Source organism: Phoxinus phoxinus (genome assembly GCF_949152265.1).
Source record: "Phoxinus phoxinus genome assembly, chromosome: 22".
Taxonomy (NCBI): Eukaryota; Metazoa; Chordata; class Actinopteri; order Cypriniformes; family Leuciscidae; genus Phoxinus; species Phoxinus phoxinus.
The window spans coordinates 1,728,363-1,750,959 of record NC_136897.1 but is presented as its reverse complement, the minus strand read 5'-3'; the positions used below and the strand labels follow the sequence as shown (position 1 = coordinate 1,750,959).

Here is a 22,597-nt window from a genome sequence, read left to right as displayed (position 1 = left end):
GAAGTTAATTCGACTCGGAGCGCAGGTGCTCTTCCGGACGGTGTCGTCGCCTCGATCACAGTGATAGCATCTTCTGCTCAGAGTAATATCTGGAGATATCGCACATGTAGTCCTGTTGGATAGTCTGTTCATGTTATCCAGAGTTTAGTTTCTCAGTGCTGATGCGAGAGGATCTGTCAGATGCACATGTATTATTACCTGTGTAACGTCTGGAGGACTTCATTATCTGACCATCATTGGCACAGCTGTGGAGCTGGTGTTGGGACGCGACTGGATATTGATTATTCCTGAAGGCTCATGGGAAAGCAGGACCAAGCCTTCCCGGAGCCAGTCGTTCCCACCATCGTTTCACCAAGAAACATATCTACTTGTCCTTCAGAGGATTGATTCTGACAGACCCATCACGTGTCAGATGATGGCCAGGCTTCACTCATGTGGTGTTCCACGAGCCATTCAAACCCGAACACATCGAGCCGGAGTCTGGAAATACTGAGTGTTTTGACAACATGTTAATTTGTTCCTAACAAGAAAATATGCAAATGTTTCTCTTTAGAAATGCTATTGGTTATGTGTCCCAGCTGTTTGGTCTTTCAGATTCAGTCAATAATCGTATGTCTCCTGATTAATCACGGTCGGGTCAGGCTGGGTTTAAACACTGTCAAAAAAAGTTGCTGCCTTAAATGTTTAAGTGCAATCAATCTGGATGTTTAAGTCATTTCAACTTAGAGTACATTACACTGATTAAAAAATGAGTTGAATCTTGTATAACTTATTTAAAAAAAAGGAAATTGCTTAAGTTATTTTGATGAGTTAAAGCAATGTAAAAACACATGTTGTCATAACTTATTGATCATATAATTTTTTTACAGGGTATGGTGTTGACTTTACATTAATACCTGCCAACCCGCCAAATGCTTGTGTATTTCAGCCGTGTGTGTAACGCAGTCACTCCTACTCGCTATTGGCTGCTTACATTTAAAGGAATAGTTCACTTTTAAAAAAACTTTTGCTGATAGTTTACTCACCCCGATGTCATCAAGATGTCCATGTCTGTCTTTCTTCAGTCGAGAAGAAATGAAGGTTTTTGATGAACACATTTCTCCATATAATGGACGTCAATGGGCCCCGAACGGTTTAAGGTCCAGATGACAGTGTCAGCGCCGCTTCAACGGCTTTAAACGACACCAGACGATGAATACGGGTCTTATCTAGCGAAACCATCGGCATTTCACAAATAAATACAAAAGTTTAAGTTTTATAAGCACAAACGCTCGCCTTGCTCTGTTCTGTGATGCGCGTTCGTGACGTCACGTGATACGCAGTTACGTTGAAAAGGTCACGCTAGACGTAGGCGGAAGTACAGAGTCAGTGTTTACAAGTTGAACGTGCAAACAAAGTCAAACGCCGTTTACAAAAAAAGGAAGTTAAAAGGTAAAACAACAATGTCGGACGATTTTGAACTTACAGGAGAAGATGAGATGGAGTTTTTTCCGTGACCTTTTCAACGTAATTGCGTATTACGTGACGTCACGAACGCGCATACTGAGTTCTTGTTTTTAAATTTTTTTTTTATCTGAAACACTTCCAATACTTATTCCTCACTGAATATATACAGGATACCAGCGTCTCTTTCTCTCTCTCTCATCTCTCCGAGAGCGAGTGACACACAAACCCGCCTCTCCTCACTCGTTTCATTCGCTCTGGATGATTGTTGCTGTTACAGGGCTTGAATCTCGCAGTGGGATTGCGCATATTGCGCATAATTTTACTAATTCCTGCAGATTTTGTGCTCAAGCTCCCAAAGTGACATAAAGCCGCCTCTCAGGACAACATTGAGTTCTTTTTCACTGCTTATTGTGCTCAAACAGTCAAATACACACAAAATAATGTCAAAATGCCGGTCATGGCGAGTTTTGACGTAAATACAGTCAGTTACATTACAAGTGAAAGTAAACAGTTGAGAAAGAAAACGCACGTGTAACAGCATATTGGATCCATGCATTAAGTCTTAAAGTGACAGCAGCCTAATAAACCTGCTGAAAAATTATGAGATAATATTACAAATATCTATATGGCAATTTTCCCTATGGTGTCAATGTCGAAATTGTGGCTAGTGAAAATGCTGAGTGGCTAGTAAACCACTAACCACAGTGGCTGGAGAGTATAGCTGTGTATAAACTATATTCACTAGAAACTACACACTTTGAAGCGGTCTAAAGCGGTACAAAAATATACTTTTTTGAAAAAGTACTTAGCTATATAGTACTAACCAAAAGAAGCTCACTGCATTGAAGCTACTAAAGGGGACAATACGTTTATCTCCATGTATCAAATTAAACTATTTAATTTTGCAATTACAGCATTTATATGCCACAAAAATACATTAGTTATGGGCGACAGGACACTGAACTTCATTTTGCTTCACAATTCATTAAATAACACTCTAAAAAATGATGGGTTGTTTCAACCCAATTTTGGGTAAAATATGGACAAACCCAAACGTTGGGTTAAAAATGTAATTGAAAAATGTAACCCAATGGCTGGGTTTGTCCATATTTTACCCAAAATTGGGTTGAAACAACCCAGCATTTTTTAGAGTGAAGTTATAATTATTTATTTAGAAGAGCAAATATGATCATCAGCTCGCTCCAGTAAAGCTATTGGCATATGCAACGTGATACACCCGCAGTGATGAAGAGTTTTGTCATTATACACTTGATACACATTTTAGTTTGGAAAAGCGACACTATTTGTGGCTTTGTGTGATTCCAGACACTAAATGTGTTAAATGTGAGAATTGCCCTCCAGGACGTATCTGCTTATTGCGCTTAAACAGTCAAATACACACAAAATAATTAAAAATACCGGTCTTGGCGAGTATTCATGTAAACACAGTCAGTTACGTTTAAGTTTGAAGTGTTTGTAAACAGTTGAGAAAGAAAACGCACGTGTAAAAGTATAATGGATCCGTGCATCAGGTCTTAAAGTGACAGCAGCCTAATAAACCTGCTGACAAATGATGAGATAATATTAAAAATATCTATATAGAAACTTTTCCTAAGGTATCAATGTCGAAATTGTGGCTAGTAACCTCGGAAAACCACTAACCACAGTGACTGGAGACAGTGATGCGCGGGTTGATCCAAAATGAGCGGTTACCCGCGGTTACGAGTCATCCAAAAATATTTGTAATGATATTCGGGTCGCGGTCGGTCGGGTCGTTTGAAATAAAGATGCCAATTAAACCTTTGTAATTTATATAGTACTAGACACAATGTTCTATGAAATACACAGGCCTACGCTTTATTGTCTGAATAACTGGCGAGGATGACGACGAGCTCAGGCTGCAGATGAAAGTGGGAAATCCTTATTTACCTTTTAAATGTTGAGCGTTATTAACTTTTGAATAAAAGCTGACGCGGGACAAAATGCCAGATTTCCAACACGTTGAACTGAGCAATGCCATTGTGCCATTTTAATAGGCTACTTTTAAACGCATATAGCTCAGTAATGTCAGTTTATGTGTTTTCTGAGAGGGGGGCGGGCGGGATTTTTGTTGGGAAAGTCCGGGGGAGAGACGCACACTTCGATTAGACTGGATAAACACATGCAGCATCTTAATTAAGAAAATGAAACGAAATAAATGAATAAATCAAGCCTTTATTACATAACACTGGCGATATCATACAGCATTCAGAAAAATGCTGCGCCCGCACCGCTAGCTCCTCCGTCTATGGCCCAATGACGCTACGATGAGCATTTACTCGCTACTTTTAAAAAACGCGGGTCAGGAAGCGGGTCGGGTACAATATTTTCGTTCTTTTTTTTTTCGGCCCGAGTTGCGGCGGGTTAGTTGAAAACGTCGGTCGGGTGCGGGTTGTTAATACATTGACCCGCGCATCACTGGCTGGAGAGTATAGCTGTGTATAAACTATATTCACTAGAAACTACACGCTTTAAACTGTACAAAAAGATGCTTTTTTGAAAAAGTACTTAGCTTTAGTATTAGCCAAAAGAAGCTCACTGCACTGAAGCTAAAGGGGACAATACGTTTATCTCCATGTATCAAATTAAACTATTTAATGTTGCAGTTAGAGCATTTATATGCCACAAAAATACATCAGTTAAGTCAGACTTAACTTTGCTGCACAGAAAGAAGATGGAGGGGTTAAAATAATGTGTTTAGAAGAGCAGATACTGTAAAGCTATTGGCACAGCACACGATGCACCCCGCAGTGAGGAAGTGTGTCGTCTCGATACACCCTTTTTAGTCGGAAACAGTTGCAACTGGAAACACGACACTATATGTGGCTTTTCCAAACAGCAAATGTGTTAAATGTGAGAATTGCCCTCCAGGACGCATCAGTCCATGAGCGTTCGTTAGCTGGCGTTCAGATTGAGCTCTCTGCAGCACACATGCATGAGAATGGTGGATTATATAACGTTTCCCATCGCTAACCCCCTCCAGCGAGCCTTGCTGCAGTGTGGGACGCAGCGTCTCTATAGCGAGGAGCTCTTTAATGTGCACTGCAGTCTCGCTCGGATCACACGAGCCGCGGAAACACTCACATGTCCCTTTAGTGTCGACACGGCTGTGTGTTTAGCAGCGAGAGAGCGATCAAACGCATGCGATGACGAGGAGAATCACAGGAATAGATGGACACCCCCATCTCTGTGTGCGATTGACGACACAATGCTTTGCTAGCGCCTGTTCTGCACACACCTCACTCTCTCTCTCTCTCTCCCTCCCCTTCTGTCCCCCTCTCTCTCTCTCTCTCGCTCTCTGAAGGAGTAATGGAGCGGATCAGCATGTAGACCGGCTGGAAGCAGGTAGAATGGAAAAGCACGTATGGAGAGCCGCTGGTCTGCAGCCCTGCTGAATGTCCTCAGGACCGGGATCTTTCCGATGGCGTCCCAGTGCGCGTAACGCAGAGGATCTTCCATTGCAGACAGCGGACCCGGATCTGTTTTTTCTTCATCCTTCTTCTTCTCTCTTCCTACCTTCTATTCTCTCGTGCATTTTTTTTTTTTTTTTTTGACACCTGTTCTCCAGCCACAGCTGGGACTCCTCTGACCGTGTGTCTCATTTCAATTTCAATCCGCTTTTGAGAAAAGCAATACTCAGCCATCATGGGGGACTTGACGAATAGCGATTTTTACACCAAGAACCAAAGAAGCGACAGCAACCATGCGTCGGGCTTCGGCTGCTCGCTCATGGAGCTGCGCTCCCTCATGGAGCTCAGAGGAACCGAGGCGGTGGTCAAAATACAGGAGGACTACGGAGGCGTCGAGGGAATGTGCCAGAGGCTGAACACCTCACCGACAGAGGGTGAGTGTGTGTCTTCTCATCTCGAGCTAAACACAACCATCCTGCGTAAACTCACACACACACACAGATGCTCCTTCAAATCATTCCCACATCCCAGTTCCTCCCTCTTTAAACCGGCTGTCTTGCAGAGTTATTAACTGGGATGTTGAGTGTGTGTGTCGTTTCATCTCAAGCTAAACACACACTCTAAAAAATGCTGGGTTGTTTTAACCCAAATTTGGGTCAAATATGGACAAACCCAACCGTTGGGTTAACATTTTAAATTGAAAAATGTAACCCAATGGCTGGGTTTGCCCATATTTGACCCAAATTTGGGTTGAAACAACCCAGCATTTTTTAGAGAGGGTAAACTCACACACACACACACACACACACACACACACACACACACACACACACGTATAAGACACACACTAAACACTAAACATGTATAACACACACACATGTTTAACACGCACGCACGCACGCACGCACACACACACACACTCACACAGAGATGCTCTTTCAAATCGTTCCCATATCCCAGTTGTTTAATCCTGCTTCTGACGCTGGTCTTGTGGAGTTATTAACTGGGATGCGTTTCCCAGGCAACAGCGCAGGGGTCAAACTAAATTCGCTACTTTCTCCAGTGCTAGTGTTGCTGGGTAGAAGAAGAAGCCGTGCATGCTCCGCTATAGGACGTTCTCTCCGCAGGAACGACTACAGGATCCGCTCCGTTGCGCTGGGAATCCGGTGCATCACCTTCAGTGGAGAAATCATATGATCGCCGTCTTGGTGACACTCTACATTATGGTTCATTAGGTATCATGAGCAATACTTCAGCATTTATTAATCTTAATTTCAACATTTACTAATGCGTTATAAAAATCAAAGGTTGTATTTGTTAACATTAGTTAATGCACTGTGAACTAACATGAACAAACAATGAACAACTGTATTTTTATTAACTAATATTAACAAAGATTAAGGAACACAGTAACAAATCTATTACTCGTTGTTAGTTCATGTTAGTAAATATATTAACTAATATTAACTAATGAACCTTATTGTAAAGTGTTACCGGCGTCTTCATTGTGATTGACTTGTTAGGGTCTGACAGTGGTGTGTGTGTGTGTGTGTGCGCGTGTGTGTGTGTGTGTGTGTGTGTGTGTGTGCGTGTGTGTGTGTGTGTGTGTGTGTGTGTGTGTGTGTGTGTGTGTGTGTGTTATCCAGTGCAACATTTGATCTTCTCCGGTTAGATGCGTTGACACAGAGCTGTGTGTGATATAGGAGAGTATGGCTCGTGATAAATAATGTATTATTATATGCAACCATATTGTGAAACTGGCCTTGAGGTCGTTGAGTTTTTTTATTTTTTATTATTAAAACAAAATGGCAATTCACACAAACTGTCCATCAGTAAACGTCTTTCCCACGACAGCAGGAGAGCACTAGATAGATCTGGAGGACAGCGGGATCTGGCCTTCTCTGCAAACGATGTGTTGTGTGTGTTATACATGTGTGTGTGTGTGAGTGTTATACATGTGTGTGTGTGTGTGTGTGTGTGTGTGAGTGCTATACATGTGTGTGTGTGAGTGTTATACGTGTGTGTGTGTGTGTGTGTGTGTGAGTGTTATACGTGTGTGTGTGTGTGTGTGTGTGTGTGTGTTAAACGTGTGTGACTGTGATACATGTTTAGTGTTTGGTGTGTGTGTTATACGTGTTTGGTGTGTGTGTTATACATGTCTAGTGTTTGGTGTGTGTGTGTTATACATGTCTAGTGTTTGGTGTGTGTGTGTGTGTGTGTGTGTGTTATACATGTCTAGTGTTTGGTGTGTGTGTTATACATGTCTAGTGTTTGGTGTGTGTGTGTGTGTGTGTTATACATGTCTAGTGTTTGGTGTGTGTGTGTGTGTGTGTGTTATACATGTCTAGTGTTTGGTGTGTGTGTTATACATGTCTAGTGTTTGGTGTGTGTGTGTGTGTGTGTTATACATGTCTAGTGTTTGGTGTGTGTGTGTGTGTTATACAGTACATGTCTAGTGTTTGGTGTGTGTGTTATACATGTCTAGTGTTTGGTGTGTGTGTGTGTGTGTGTGTGTGTGTTATACATGTCTAGTGTTTGGTGTGTGTGTGTGTGTGTTATACATGTCTAGTGTTTGGGGTGTGTGTGTGTTATACATGTCTAGTGTTTGGTGTGTTATACATGTCTAGTGTTTGGTGTGTGTGTGTGTGTGTGTGTGTGTGTTATACATGTCTAGTGTTTGGTGTGTGTGTGTGTGTGTGTGTTATACATGTCTAGTGTTTGGTGTGTGTGTGTGTCTTATACATGTCTAGTGTTTGGTGTGTGTGTGTGTGTTATACATGTCTAGTGTTTGGTGTGTGTGTTATACATGTCTAGTGTTTGGTGTGTGTGTGTGTGTGTGTGTGTGTGTGTTATACATGTCTAGTGTTTGGTGTGTGTGTTATACATGTTTAGTGTTTGGTGTGTGTGTGTGTGTGTGTGTGTGTGTGTGTGTGTGTGTGTGTGTGTGTGTGTGTGTGTGTGTGTGTGTGTGTGTGTGTTATACATGTTTCGGAGAGCTCGGCTCTGCTGGACTGACTCTTGCTGACACCTCAAGTGTGACACGATAATGAAGACAAACGTCCACATCTAGTCTGGTTAATAAGCTGAGCAGTTAGACTCTCTCTCAGGACAGCGATGAGCGTTTAGCACTATCATACACCATCATCTGGGACTCGTTCTTCGATTCTTCACCAGTCCAGCCCATTTTATCTCGTCCTATAAGGCACTGTCGTGAAAAAGAAGCACTGTCGCCGCTTACTTACTGCACATGGCATCCTTATATCTACTGTATATCTAAACCAGAAGGAGGCAAGAATTTGTTAAACTTGTATCCCTATTTGATGATCCACAACTCCAAGTTCACCTCCGCCAAACAAAAAGTAGAAATTACTCATGTATTCCCTGAAGAAACCAATCCGAACTGAAGAAGAAAGGTTTAAAGCAGGAGATCTACTCGCTGTAAAAGGTTGACATCAGCTGATCAACTGTTTGGACCAGCTTGACCAATCGTGTGTATGCGTGTGACGTCACACTGAGTGGCAGAAACACTGAGTGGCAGAAACACTGAGCGACAGCATTGGTTTTCAGCGTGAATGACACAAAAAACACACAGAACACATCTAAACCGGGAGAGAGCTTTGAGATCGGCTGTACAAATAGATTTGACAATAAGTCTGAGGTATATTTTCACAGACTGCTGAAAGCTACAGAACAGAAGCGAATGATCGCTGTAATTCACAGAAACGACTGGATCCTGGCAGAGAAAGCTGGATTTGCAGTTATTATTGTGTGTCAATATGCAGAATTATGGGGTAAAATCATATTGTATTGTTATATAATGTTGACAACTCATCAATGAAATATTTACCATCGTATATTCTGCATAATTGGATGTTTTCAAATAAACACTGACACAAACTACACAAGTTTTAGTGCTGGCGATATGATGATATATATAACACTGATATGAGTCATCACATGGGTTTAGACTTATAGGGCCGTATCTTGCACCCAGTGCAATTGACTTACTGGACGCATGTCTCATTCCTATTCTGCATCCGCACACAGCAACTCTTCCCTCCACAGACACACGACAGTAAATTAGGGAACTTGCGCTCGGGGGGGCGGTTCAGTGAAAAGAGGAGTGTGTTCCTGCGCAAACGTTCCCTGGTGATATTCTGCAGTTCCAGAAAACAACTCCGCCACTGACCAGGAGAAACCCAGTCTAAAGACAGCGGCGCCGCGCGTTAGTCAGATGCTATTTTAAGGGCGCGTGCTTGGCCATTATGTAGCGTGTGAACAACACACACACTTTAATTCTTTAATCTAAACGGACGCAGCAGTTTTAATTTTTGCAAATCATACATTACTACAAGGAAAAATATTAACACACAAGGGAAATCATTGTTGTGTCCGTGAAGATGTGGAAAAATAGGCATAAATCTAGATTACACATTTACCCAAATTATTATACGCCTGTTTAACCGAAGCTAATGTGTGTGTGTTTCTCCATCATCCTCAATGTCACTTCTCTGTGTTTTACGGCCCTGACGAGAACGTCGGTCTCCTCGGCTGTGAACCGCTCCTGGCGTGCGCCGGCAAACCCGCCGTTATAATAGCGATCCGCCGTTATAATAGCAATCCGCCGTTATAATAGCAATCCGCCGTTATAATAGCAATCCGCCGTTATAATAGCAATCCGCCGTTATAATAGCAATCCGCCGTTATAATAGCAATCCGCCGTTATAATAGCAATCCGCCGTTATAATAGCGATCCGCCGTTATAATAGCAATCCGCCGTTATAATAGCAATCCGCCGTTATAATAGCGATCCGCCGTTATAATAGCGATCCGCCGTTATAATAGCAATCCGCCGTTATAATAGCAATCCGCCGTTATAATAGCGATCCGCCGTTATAATAGCGATCCGCCGTTATAATAGCAATCCGCCGTTATAATAGCGATCCGCCGTTATAATAGCAATCCGCCGTTATAATAGCGATCCGCCGTTATAATAGCAATCCGCCGTTATAATAGCGATCCGCCGTTATAATAGCAATCCGCCGTTATAATAGCGATCCGCCGTTATAATAGCGATCCACCGTTATAATAGCAATCCGCCGTTATAATAGCAATCCGCCGTTATAATAGCGATCCGCCGTTATAATAGCGATCCGCCGTTATAATAGCAATCCGCCGTTATAATAGCGATCCGCCGTTATAATAGCGATCCGCCGTTATAATAGCGATCCGCCGTTATAATAGCAATCCCCCGTTATAATAGCAATCCGCCGTTATAATAGCGATCCGCCGTTATAATAGCAATCCGCCGTTATAATAGCAATCCGCCGTTATAATAGCAATCCACCGTTATAATAGCAATCCACCGTTATAATAGCGATCCGCCGTTATAATAGCGATCCGCCGTTATAATAGCGATCCGCCGTTATAATAGCGATCCGCCGTTATAATAGCAATCCGCCGTTATAATAGCAATCCGCCGTTATAATAGCGATCCGCCGTTATAATAGCGATCCGCCGTTATAATAGCGATCCGCCGTTCCGTTATAATAGTGATCCGCCGTTATAATAGCGATCCGCCGTTATAATAGTGATCCGCCGTTATAATAGCGATCCGCCGTTCCGTTATAATAGTGATCCGCCGTTATAATAGCGATCCGCCGTTATAATAGTGATCCGCCGTTATAATAGCAATCCCCCGTTATAATAGCAATCCGCCGTTATAATAGCAATCCGCCGTTATAATAGCGATCCGCCGTTATAATAGCAATCCGCCGTTATAATAGCAATCCGCCGTTATAATAGCGATCCGCCGTTATAATAGCGATCCGCCGTTATAATAGCAATCCGCCGTTATAATAGCAATCCGCCGTTATAATAGCGATCCGCCGTTATAATAGCAATCCGCCGTTATAATAGCAATCCGCCGTTATAATAGCAATCCACCGTTATAATAGCAATCCACCGTTATAATAGCAATCCGCCGTTATAATAGCGATCCGCCGTTATAATAGCAATCCGCCGTTATAATAGCGATCCGCCGTTATAATAGCAATCCGCCGTTATAATAACAATCCGCCGTTATAATAGCAATCCGCCGTTATAATAGCAATCCGCCGTTATAATAGCAATCCGCCGTTATAATAGCAATCCACCGTTATAATAGCAATCCACCGTTATAATAGCAATCCGCCGTTATAATAGCGATCCGCCGTTATAATAGCAATCCGCCGTTATAATAGCAATCCGCCGTTATAATAGCAATCCACCGTTATAATAGCAATCCACCGTTATAATAGCAATCCGCCGTTATAATAGCAATCCGCCGTTATAATAGCAATCCGCCGTTATAATAGCAATCCGCCGTTATAATAGCAATCCGCCGTTATAATAGCAATCCGCCGTTATAATAGCAATCCACCGTTATAATAGCAATCCACCGTTATAATAGCAATCCGCCGTTATAATAGCGATCCGCCGTTATAATAGCAATCCGCCGTTATAATAGCAATCCGCCGTTATAATAGCAATCCGCCGTTATAATAGCAATCCACCGTTATAATAGCAATCCGCCGTTATAATAGCGATCCGCCGTTATAATAGCAATCCGCCGTTATAATAGCGATCCGCCGTTATAATAGCAATCCGCCGTTATAATAGCAATCCACCGTTATAATAGCAATCCGCCGTTATAATAGCAATCCGCCGTTATAATAGCAATCCGCCGTTATAATAGCAATCCGCCGTTATAATAGCAATCCGCCGTTATAATAGCGATCCGCCGTTATAATAGCAATCCGCCGTTATAATAGCGATCCGCCGTGGAACAAGCGCGCCGGCTCTTAAAGGGAATGTGAGAGGACGCTCTGATTGGTTTATTTCACGTTACGCCCAAACCACAGCTATGAGTAATGAAGCGACTTCAGACACACACATTTTAGATTTGCGTCGGGTGCAAGAGTCGTTTATCCCGCCGGTATAATAGCAACAGCGCCGGGATCCGCCCACAGAGTTACTTGCGTTTCGCGCTTGATACTTGCGCTTCAGAACGATAAATAGAGCCCATATTGTGTTTATATAAAGCGTTCACAGGTATATTTGCCTTATGTATTTCCCCGGCGTTGAAATCCGGCTCATATTAATGTGAGGAAACACGATTCCTGCTGTCAATATCCATGATCTCTGGATCTGTGCTGAGGTGTAAGAAACACTATATCGAGTCCAAGCTTTAGTTTAAACTCGTGTTGTTTCTTCTATTAAATCGCGTCACTCAGCGGCTCTTCTGACACTCGGTTCAGGAAGTGACGTCAATGCAAACCCTGTATTGTCTCGTTGTATCTGGATTTTCCAGCAGGGTAGAAGCATCCACACAGTGAACACACACCGAACACTAATGTATAACTTTATCCCTCTTCGGTTTCTGTGAGCTCCTCAGTCAATACTTGTGCCTTTATTCCAGGCTCAGCATAACCATCAAGCTCTAGTCGATGTGAATCTGGGCCGACACTTTATTTTAAGGCATCATTACGGTGTAATTATATATTTAAGTACTGAGTAATATTAAGCAACTACACTGTATACAAATATTTTCATTATTTGTAATCACAACTTTTTAACTTTTGTCAAATCAACTTAGATAATTAATGTAGTTCAGATAACATAATATTTTGAGTTTCTATTGATTAAACCAATCTTCTTCATTGCATTAACTTTTTTTATTTCAATGAACTCAAATTTTTAAGGCAACGACGTAACTTTCTTTTTTAAGTTAAACCAACAATAATTTTTTACAGTGTACATGTACTTACTATAGGGTTAGGGTTTGGTTGAGGGTTAGTTGCATGTAATTATGCATAATTTACTGTTTGGTAATTATGCATAAATTACTATAGTAAGTACATGTGGTCAAGTCACATTTATTTATATAGCGCTTTTTACAATACAGTGTTTCTTTACAGAGATAACAGGAAAATAAAGAGTTTCCAGAAGAAAATAGCATAACAGTTTAAGTAAGTTCAGTGATGTTTCATTTTTGGTGTAAAAAAGTTATTAATTTGGTTATGTATGTTAACATATGTAACAAGGACACTGTGAAATAAAGTGTTACCAAGAACAGAATAAAGAAATGGCTCTGTACACTCTAAACAATGCTGGGTTGTTTTAACCCAATTTTGGGTCAAATATGGTCAAACCCAAATGTTGGGTTAGAAATGTAATTATAAAATGTAACCCAACGGCTGAGTTTGTCCATATTTGACCCAAAGTTGGGTTAAAACAACCCAGCATTTTTTAAAGTGTAAGGACGACACAAGTCTCCTGGATGCTACGACACATTACGTGGGTATTATTGAGCTGCTAGAACACACACACACACACACACACACACACACACACACACACACACACACACACACACACACACACACACACACACACTGGCAGATGGGCGCTGAGTGAGATACGGAGGATCCTGGCGACCTCCCAGAAAACAGAAAGCATCTCCTCTAAGTCGTCTTGCTCTGCTAATGGTGGCGCTAGTGCTCGTCGCTAGGACAGATGCACGCGCAGAGCCTTCAGCTCGAGATCTAATAAGATCCGGGGAAATCTGTGAAGGATAGAGGAAGGGATCATATTTTGACAGTGGGAAGGACATGTTAGTCTTAGCTGCAACTAAACAGTTTCCGTGTGACTAGCGAAGCTGCTATTGTATGCTAATGGTCTGGAAGAGTCTGTCCTCCCCCATGCTTTCCTCTGTTCTGCTTTCTATTTCCGTCACTTTGACGCAGTGCACATCCGAACGCAAATTAGCATGTTTAAAGTAACCGACACTCGTCCTCGTCCACGCTAACACGCTTTCGTTTGAAAACGCATCTTTTTCTCTCAGTTTTGGCCTTCTATCGACACCGAGACGCCGTTTTTATTAATAAACGAAATTAAGAAACGCTCTCCAAAGTGGATCCATTTAAAAACGCAGTATTCTCGTTGTTGTGTCGACTGTCAAAACGATGGCGTAAGTTTAGTCATGTGACACATACTGTACCAATAGATATTGGTGTTTATAGCGGTATTGTGCCTGTTATCTGCTGTTCACTTTCACACTGATCCTAAAATATGTTCCTTCACACACTCTTCACATCCCAGTCCTGCACAGAGGACAGAATACACACACATCTGCTGTCCTGCGGTGAAACATGAGCAGTTTTAGCGTTTACACCAAACACATGATAGTGAGTGAGAGCGACCTGACCGTCAGTGATGAGGAGATATTCTGCCCAATAACATGATCCTGCCAGAAGAATTGACATAACTTTATTATTTATGTCTCGGTCTGTATCCTCTCAGTGAGCTTCTGTGAGGGTTTACACATCTTTAGTGAGGATGAGAGATTCTTTCTTTCTTTCTTTCTTTCTTTCTTTCTTTCTTTCTTTCTTTCTTTCTTTCTTTCTTTCTTTCTTTCTTTCTTTCTTTCTTTCTTTCTTTCTTTCTTTCTTTCTTTATATAGCATATACATGTATATATATACATTTTAAAATAAAAAATTATAAAATATAAAATATAAAACATATATAGTAACAAATCTCACACCCAGACTCCACATATTCCACATTGAGATGACCAGTTATAAGCGGTCAATGATAAATGCGCTGTGAGCGAGTTCCTGAACGCTGATATAGATTTAGCAGATCTAATAGACAGAGGATCATAATCTCGGTCCAATAACAGCGCATAACCGGCGAGCCCGTGCAAATTAGCTAAAACCGGAGTAATAGATTCATATTTCTTGACCCTCTTTAACAGCCTCAACACAGCTTTTGCGCTGATGTAAACGGGCCAGGGATGCGATCGAGACGCGACAGAACAAAAGTATGAATAACTCTTTCCAAATCAACATTTGATAGGAAAGGTTTAGTTTTATACTAGGAGACGCAATTATAAAAACAAGCACGAATTGATTTGCTTCTCCACTTTTCTCCACACTAGCTTGAAAACGCTAGTGTGGATGGAGAGCGTTTTAAACGAAAACGCCGTTTTCAAATGTATCCGTATTAAAGTAAACCGCTTCGCTAATCTCTCCGCTCACGTTTCGGCCGTCCTGATGTGTCTCCTGACTAATTCATAATCAAACGAGAGGTAAAGTATCTCCTGAGGCGCAGATGTGAGGTTTTTAACCTTGATAGTGCTCCCACTTTAGTGGAACGCTGACGAGCAAACGCTCAACGCAGCCAATCTTTTACAGCAATTAAAAGAGAAAGAAACAGAAGCACTGCATATTGGGACTGAGGCAATCCATGTAATCCGACACCGCATTTAAACCATAAGAGAGACTGAAGGTCAAAGTGAGCTGGCGAAACCAAGCACAAACACAACCACAGATCGTGTGCTGAAGGACCCGGTTCTGGAGCAATGACGATCGCTGTTGGCTAGTGGAACGCTGTCCCGCGTTAGCTAAAGCTGTGCCCTTGATCAGCTCGCTAATCTAGTGTCCTCATTCCCCTCTGACATTTCATATTTAGTCTCGGGTCCCAGCAGGAATTGCTCAGAAGGAGTACAATCTCCTCTAATAAGGACAGTAGTGCTGCCCTGATTCCAGCAGCCGTTCTTAAAAGGAGAAAGCTTTTCCCTAGGAAGACAAATTATAAATCAGAGACCGGGACACATTTATCCAGACGTTCCTGAATGGATGACCTTGAAGGATAGTTGGTCATGTTGGCACAGAAAAACACTTAACGCGTGTAATGTTGACCAATCTGATAAAAGGAGCCTTATCAACCTGCCTCATTAATATTATAACTTAAAGGATTAGTTCACTTTAAAAAATACTTTTGCTGATAGTTTACTCACCCCGATGTCATCCAAGATGTCCATGTCTTTCTTTCTTCAGTCGAAAAGAAATGAAGGTTTTTGATGAACACATTTCTCCATATAATGGACGTCAATGGGCCCCAAACGGTTCAAGGTCCAGATGACAGTGTCAGCGCCGCTTCAACGGGCTTTACACGACACCAGGCGATGAATACGGGTCTTATCTAGCGAAACCATCGTCATTTCACACATAAATAAAAAAGTTAAAGTTTTATAAGCACAAACGCTCGCCTTGCTCTGTTCTGTGATGCGCGTTCGTGACGTCACGTGATACGCAGTTACGCTGAAAAGGTCACGCTTGACGAGTCAGTGTTTACAGATGTGCGGAAGGAGGACCATACACACATATTCAAATGTCTTTGTGTCAGTTTATCGTTTAAAATGCCCATCTCGTGTGTGTATCCTGGTGTTGGAATATTAAAAAGTCTAAAAGAACATTTTCGTCAGGATAGACATTTTTGACTTTTCATAGATGCGTGACCTTTACAGCGTAATTGCGTATCACATGACGTCACGAACGCGCATCACAGAACAGAGCAAGGCGAGCGTTTGTGCTTATAAAACTTCAACTTTTTTATTTATTTTTGAAATGAGCGATCGTGGTTGAACGACCAATTTTCAGGAAACAGTCGTGACTAGCTAGATGATTTCTTCAACGATGGATCGTACTATGATAGTTAAAGGGTAACTAAGCCCTAAAACTACTTTTTTTATTTAATGATCTGTAAGATTGGGGCTTTATTCATTGATTCAAGTACATTTTTTTGACATTCGGGTATAAAGTGTTTTAATTCTACAATATATGGTGTAAAAGCGTCTGAGCCCTCTTCAGGTTGAACGGTGGTACTGCAGTTGAATTCTCGTATTGGATGTTGTGGTGCCGTGTGACGTAAGCAGGACCACTTTTCCAGCATTTTTCCAATATTGCCAGTGTGTGGAGTTTCCCTGTAAGCAGCGAGTGACAGCGTTGTACCGGAAACACACGCCAGAGCGGTCTGTGGATTGCACACTGGGTCTCCCCATCAGTCACGTCTGGTATCTGCCTAACACCGCAGACCAGAGTCGAGTCACATGCTGATGTGCTGCGGTTTCATTTTGTCACGGTCTTGCTCGCCCTCTTGACCTCTACATCTATTTCTGCACCTGTGTGTGTGTGTGTGTGTGTGTCCTCTGGCGTTGATGCTGTGTCATCCCCGTCTCAACATTGTGCTTAGGTGTTGCCACAGTTAAGCAGAGGGAAAGACATAGATGAACGCGTTCTGGATTGTTTTCAGGCCAACCGCAACATCGGCTCCTGCAGTGACATGCAGAAAAACTGATTTCCCTCACTTCACTGTATATTGCCATTAGCCTTTTCTCCACAGAAACAAACAAATCAAGGTAAAATATCATGTTTTTCTATCTTCCTGGAAAAAAGTATCTAAATGAAAATTTAAGATGGCAGGGGCGTGGGCGGGACACACACACACACGGACACACACACACACACACACACACACACACACACACACACACACACACACACATATTATGCCACTTTTTACAAGGTGTAATATAAGCTCAGGAGTCCCCAGAGTGTGTCTGTTAAGTTTCAGATTAAAATACCCCACATGTCATATCATCATTTAGTTGTAAATGCCCATTTTTGAGTGGAAGGAAAGACACGCTGTTTTCGTGCATGTAACTTTAAATGCAAATTAACTGCTTTTCCCCGCCCACCTTTCCAGAAGAGGGCGGAGCCTTTACAGCTCATGCCTCGGATACTCTAACACATCTGTTTGGTTTTGATTATAATCTCGGGCTCACGTGACATTGCATTTCTTTGTGATCGTGAAAGAGTTTTATTTGCATGTGTTTTAAAGCCATTTCAGTCTAACTTCTGATATCTGGTTTTCTAAACGCACACACATCCGAAGCACGCGCACAGAAAGCTGGCTGTCAGATGGCGGGTCCAGTGAGAATTTAACACAGACTGTATAAAACAATGGACGTAGTGTGCTTGACGTCACCCGTAGTGTTTCTGAAGAGCATTTTTGAAGCCCAAAGTGGGCGGAGCCGGCCGTCGCCATCTTGTAAGCGCGTCACTCCTGGATAGACGGAAATGTGCAGCGAGGCGGATTAGCTGAGGTGACGTGACGCTAACAGACAGCAGACAAACGGCTAGTAGTAACATCAGCGGCAATCCACCTGTCACTCAAGTGGCCACGCCCTTAATTATGCAGAACTTTAAGGCGTTTTTAATTTGAATGGATGAGTTATAAAAAAAATCACCCCCCTCACTGTTTTCATGAAGGGAACAATTAGCTATATAGACCAAAACCAGTTTTTGCACCAGCCTGTAAACATGTTTTTTTCTGCTGTAAAGTTGGGCATTTTAACATGCGGGTCTATGGGATTGAGTCTCCTCTGCAGCCGCTCTCTAGTGGCCAGTGGAGGAACTGCAGTTTAAGTCTCTTCCGTGTTGGATTCAAGAGAGAGAGAGATCTTTAATAAGAATACATTTCTTACTTGAACGCTGCTGTTAAATGCTCAGACGAGGAGATAAACATGGCGGACTGTGTTCAGCTCACTGAGGGGCGGAGTCTATGCTAATGGGGCGGAGTCAGCCAGCAGTGGTGGGCGGGGCCTGTGCAGTGTGACATCACATTGCAACACATTCGTGAACTGCTCAGATTTATGGGGAAAATTACAAACAGAGTGGATGCATTTTTACCACAATAGGGTGGTTGTGTACACACACTGCAGACACATAAATGGCCAAAAACAACATAAAAGAGAATTTTGCATAATATTTTCCCTTTAAGCAAAAACTGCTTGCCAAAGGGTAAAATTAAATAATAATTTGTAATAATTCTTAAGACCTAATATCTCATTTTAAGGATGTTTGAAAATTTCAATGGAAAACAAGACAAAGACTAATGATACTGATGAAGAAAGTGATTTTTTTTCTTTGCATTCACACAAATATCCCAGTGTTGAATACACACACCAGCGCTTGTGTCCTCCAGTGCGTCATGATGAACACAGCGTCGTGAGTCAGCGTGTGTGTGTGTGCGTGTCTCATCTTCAGTGAAATGTTCCTGCACTACATCAAGTATAGGCTGAAAACAAACACTATCTTTTGATTTAATTAGGAATGTTTTTACCTCAACAATTTAACTTTATTTAAATTCAGATTGACTATAGAAATGTCCATGACCTCATAACATTATATTTCTCTTGGTCTGCCACATTATGAAAGTAAATTGGATGAATGCAGTTTGATGTTGACTTCTGCACACGTTATGAGTCACTGAATTGTTGTGCATAAACTATTAATGTGCAATACACACATATACAACACCAAATACACAACATAAAGAGGAAAACAGCACAGTGGCTTCAGTGTGACCGTACTGGGTAAATTGAGCCATTTTGATGTCACTGGGATGATCTTACATTGAGTTTTATAGATAATGAACGTGAGACGTTTCTTTAACAAGATCAAATGTGCCTTGTGTCACTAATAACACTAAAGACGTGAATATTCTCTCAAAGTTATGAAGAAACATTATGTTAATATAATGTTCATTCGAAGGTATCTGGTCTGCAATAATGTCATTATTTATACGTTGTTCATAGAACATTTTCACCTGTTTGTCTAAATTTTTTTCAAATGTTGTCACTTCAGAGAACATTTAAAGGGCACCTATTATGACATTTAAAATGTTCCTAATGTTGTTTAGGGAGTCCCCAACAACAGTTTTACGTGCATGCAATGTCAAAAAACACTTTTGTTTTCGTATAATATGCATTTATTTTTACCTGATTTGCTCACCGACTCCCAAATGAATCGTTCAACGACTCGTTTTTCCAAACCCCTCCTCTGCGCGACGCTAATCTGCGATTGGTCAGATGACCCAGCAGTGTTTACAGAGATAATACTTATTGTTTAACACGGAGTACAATGATGCTTTTATTAAATCGTGTTATAATAATGATTATAGTCCACTGCTTTGTAGTTTGTAGTAAAAAACTAAAAATAAGATAAAGAATTTAATGTTATGTTAGCGAGCATAGCCCAGAGTTCATATTGTAAAAGCACAATCAGTCTTTGTTTGCATTAGCCCGATGCATAAACATAACGTTTTTACAAAAATAAAAAAAAATGCAGTTACGTTACTACGAGGTATTACTCTATTCTTTAAGACAACTCCGAAACCAACGACAAACACTTCACATATCTCAATACAATTGTCATTGAAGACCTAGAAGCTAAACGGTGCTTACGCAACAAACAAAATAATTATTAAGCATGCTACATAAAACATAAAAGCAACAATTATTAATAACACTTACAGGTCGTGATACGGAGGAGGAAGCTGATGCAAATACACGTGGAACTGAACCTTCCTTCAATATCAGTCGGCTCGCGAATCCAAGTTTGATTGCATTTAAAAAGCAATCGTCTTCAAAATGGCGCGAACAAAGCACAAGACTCGGACTATACTTCTGTGGTATAGTTGTATATATGAATTGTAGCCACTTAGTCTTCAAATGCTCCTCCTTGGGCAGATAAAAGTTTGCTTTTGAGTCGCACTTCAGAACACAGCGTCTCGTCGCCATGATATTTTCCCTGGCCTTGGAGCGCAATAAGTGGGCGTATCGTATTCTAATAACTTGACAAGTTGACGTCATCTAGTCAGAGAAAAAGCTTCGGTCTTCTAACGATTCATAAAAATGACTCCGAGTCGACTCTTACTTTTGAAAGACAATAACTTTATCTACGGTGCACTTTCATATTTCAAACTTTGCAGGATGTTTTTGTTCACTTAGATCTATGTTACACACTACATGAAAGGTACATTTCAAAATTCCATAATAGGTGCCCTTTAATAGTAACGTTCCCATTATGTTAAAAATGTAATATTTCCTTAATGTTCGTATAACCAAACCGATCATATCAACTTTTTTTTCTTCATTAAAGAAGAACATAAGACAAAACACAGTTAGACATCACCATCAATACAAAACACATAAAACAGAAAGTATGATGTACGTATAATTATGTGAAGTGTGTGTGTAAAATTGTATTGAATATGTGTATATCTCTATTATAAGTTTCCTAATATAAATGTAGAACAATGGTCATTATATATATATATAAAAAAGAAAAATAATAATATATATATACTGTATATGTATATATATATATATTGCAATAGTAATTAAGGTGTAGTAATAAGAAGAAGAAGAAAAGAAGAAAAATGGAACATTCAGATTTATTTTTCTTTTATAACTTAATGCAAACATAATCCAGTTTTGGAAGATATTTTTGTCAAGTTCGTTTGTTGGTGAGTTGTATTTGCCGCGCTGGATGGTCGGCGGAGAGCAGTGATATCGCATCGCTTCGGGAAAGTTTGGGAAAGTGCTTTTCTATATTCTGATTCTCATATGTTGTTCGTGAGTTTGTGGCTCCTGAGAATGTTGATCGAGAGCTTTGTGTTGGAGAATCATCTGAGCCAACATCAGAAACCTGACACTGATATCCCAGAGAGAGAGAGAGAGAGAGAGGATGGTCAGTGCAACACACACACACACACGCACGCACACGCACGCACACACACATGCACACACACTCTGCCCACGCTGCTGTCGTTGCTCCACACAGGATCGATGAGTGTGTGGGTTTGAGGATCTGTGAGCTGTTCTTCAGGAGCGCTGCTGGAGGCGTTCGCATGTAAAGATCAGATTCACTTCCTCACACTCGCAGTCTCAGCAGGAAAGCCCTCGCCACACACACGGGTCCAGCAGAACAGTGTCCAGTTCAGCTTCCCTCAAACAGCCAGCAGTCGTGTGTGAACCCACAGATGTGCCAGATCTGTTCTCAAATCTGTGTGTGTGTGTTCTCCACTGAACTACATGTGTAAATCGCATCAGTGCAAATCTTCCTCGTTTGTAAGTCACCTTGAAATCCCCAAAGCAGGATCGAGGACTGAGGCATGCGGCTCATGAATTACATTATACCCTAATAATGATGCACGATATATCGGCCACCGTATCGGTATCGGCCGATATATGTTATCGATATTATATATATATATATATCTGTGATTTTTTTTGGAATATTATATATGATTTAATTCCTTCATGTACTGTATTACATTATACCCTAATAATGATGCACGATATATCAGCCACTGTATCGGTATCGGCCGATATATGTTAATTTTTAATGTTATAATTTAACGTTATTGGTCCGATAATAAAATTTGGCCGATATATTAAAGCGGATAAATACAGTATTATTTCCTTCAGCTGAGACTCTTCAGATGCGCACTGTTCATCTTGATGGAGCTGAACTGCTTTAAATATGATTGGAATCACTTCAAAAAGGAAAATACAGTAAAGTGCAGCACAAGTCTGTCATATCGGCTACATAACATTATAATGAGAACATCATAATTGTGTGTTTGGGACGTGGATTTTAATGGTGAGAGAGTGTTTTTGTAATCAGGCTCTCAAAAATGACATACAAATATGGATTTAGATTTATCGGCCAATATATCGGTTATCGGCTTTCACATATAAATAATTATCGGTTATCGGTATCCGGGCAAAATTTCTTCCCTAATTAAATTATGATTTTTTTTTCAAGGACGCATTAAATTGATCAGAAGTGACAGACAAAAGATAAATTTCAAATATAAATAATTATCGGTGTCGGCCAACATTTTCACATCCCTATACTCTACTATATACAGTATATAACCTATAGTAAATATTGCACTATAAAAAAAAATATAATGCTAGTAATTTTCTGCCAGAACATTATCCAATAAGTTACAAGTAAACACTTG

The 22,597-nt window shown here is 41.0% G+C and overlaps 1 protein-coding gene across 11 annotated transcripts in view; it reads left to right on the top strand.

Moving 5' to 3' along the window:
* Positions 1 to 22,597, top strand: part of atp2b2 (ATPase plasma membrane Ca2+ transporting 2) — a 207,139-nt gene that overhangs the window by 91,481 nt on the left and 93,061 nt on the right. For all 11 annotated transcript variants that reach the window (XM_079597526.1, XM_079597530.1, XM_079597536.1 and 8 more), the window contains exon 2: positions 4,790 to 5,329. In XM_079597526.1, coding sequence (XP_079453652.1) covers positions 5,131 to 5,329 — 199 coding nt within the window. In that variant the 5' untranslated portion in view covers positions 4,790 to 5,130. The remainder of the gene's footprint in view (positions 1 to 4,789; positions 5,330 to 22,597) is intronic.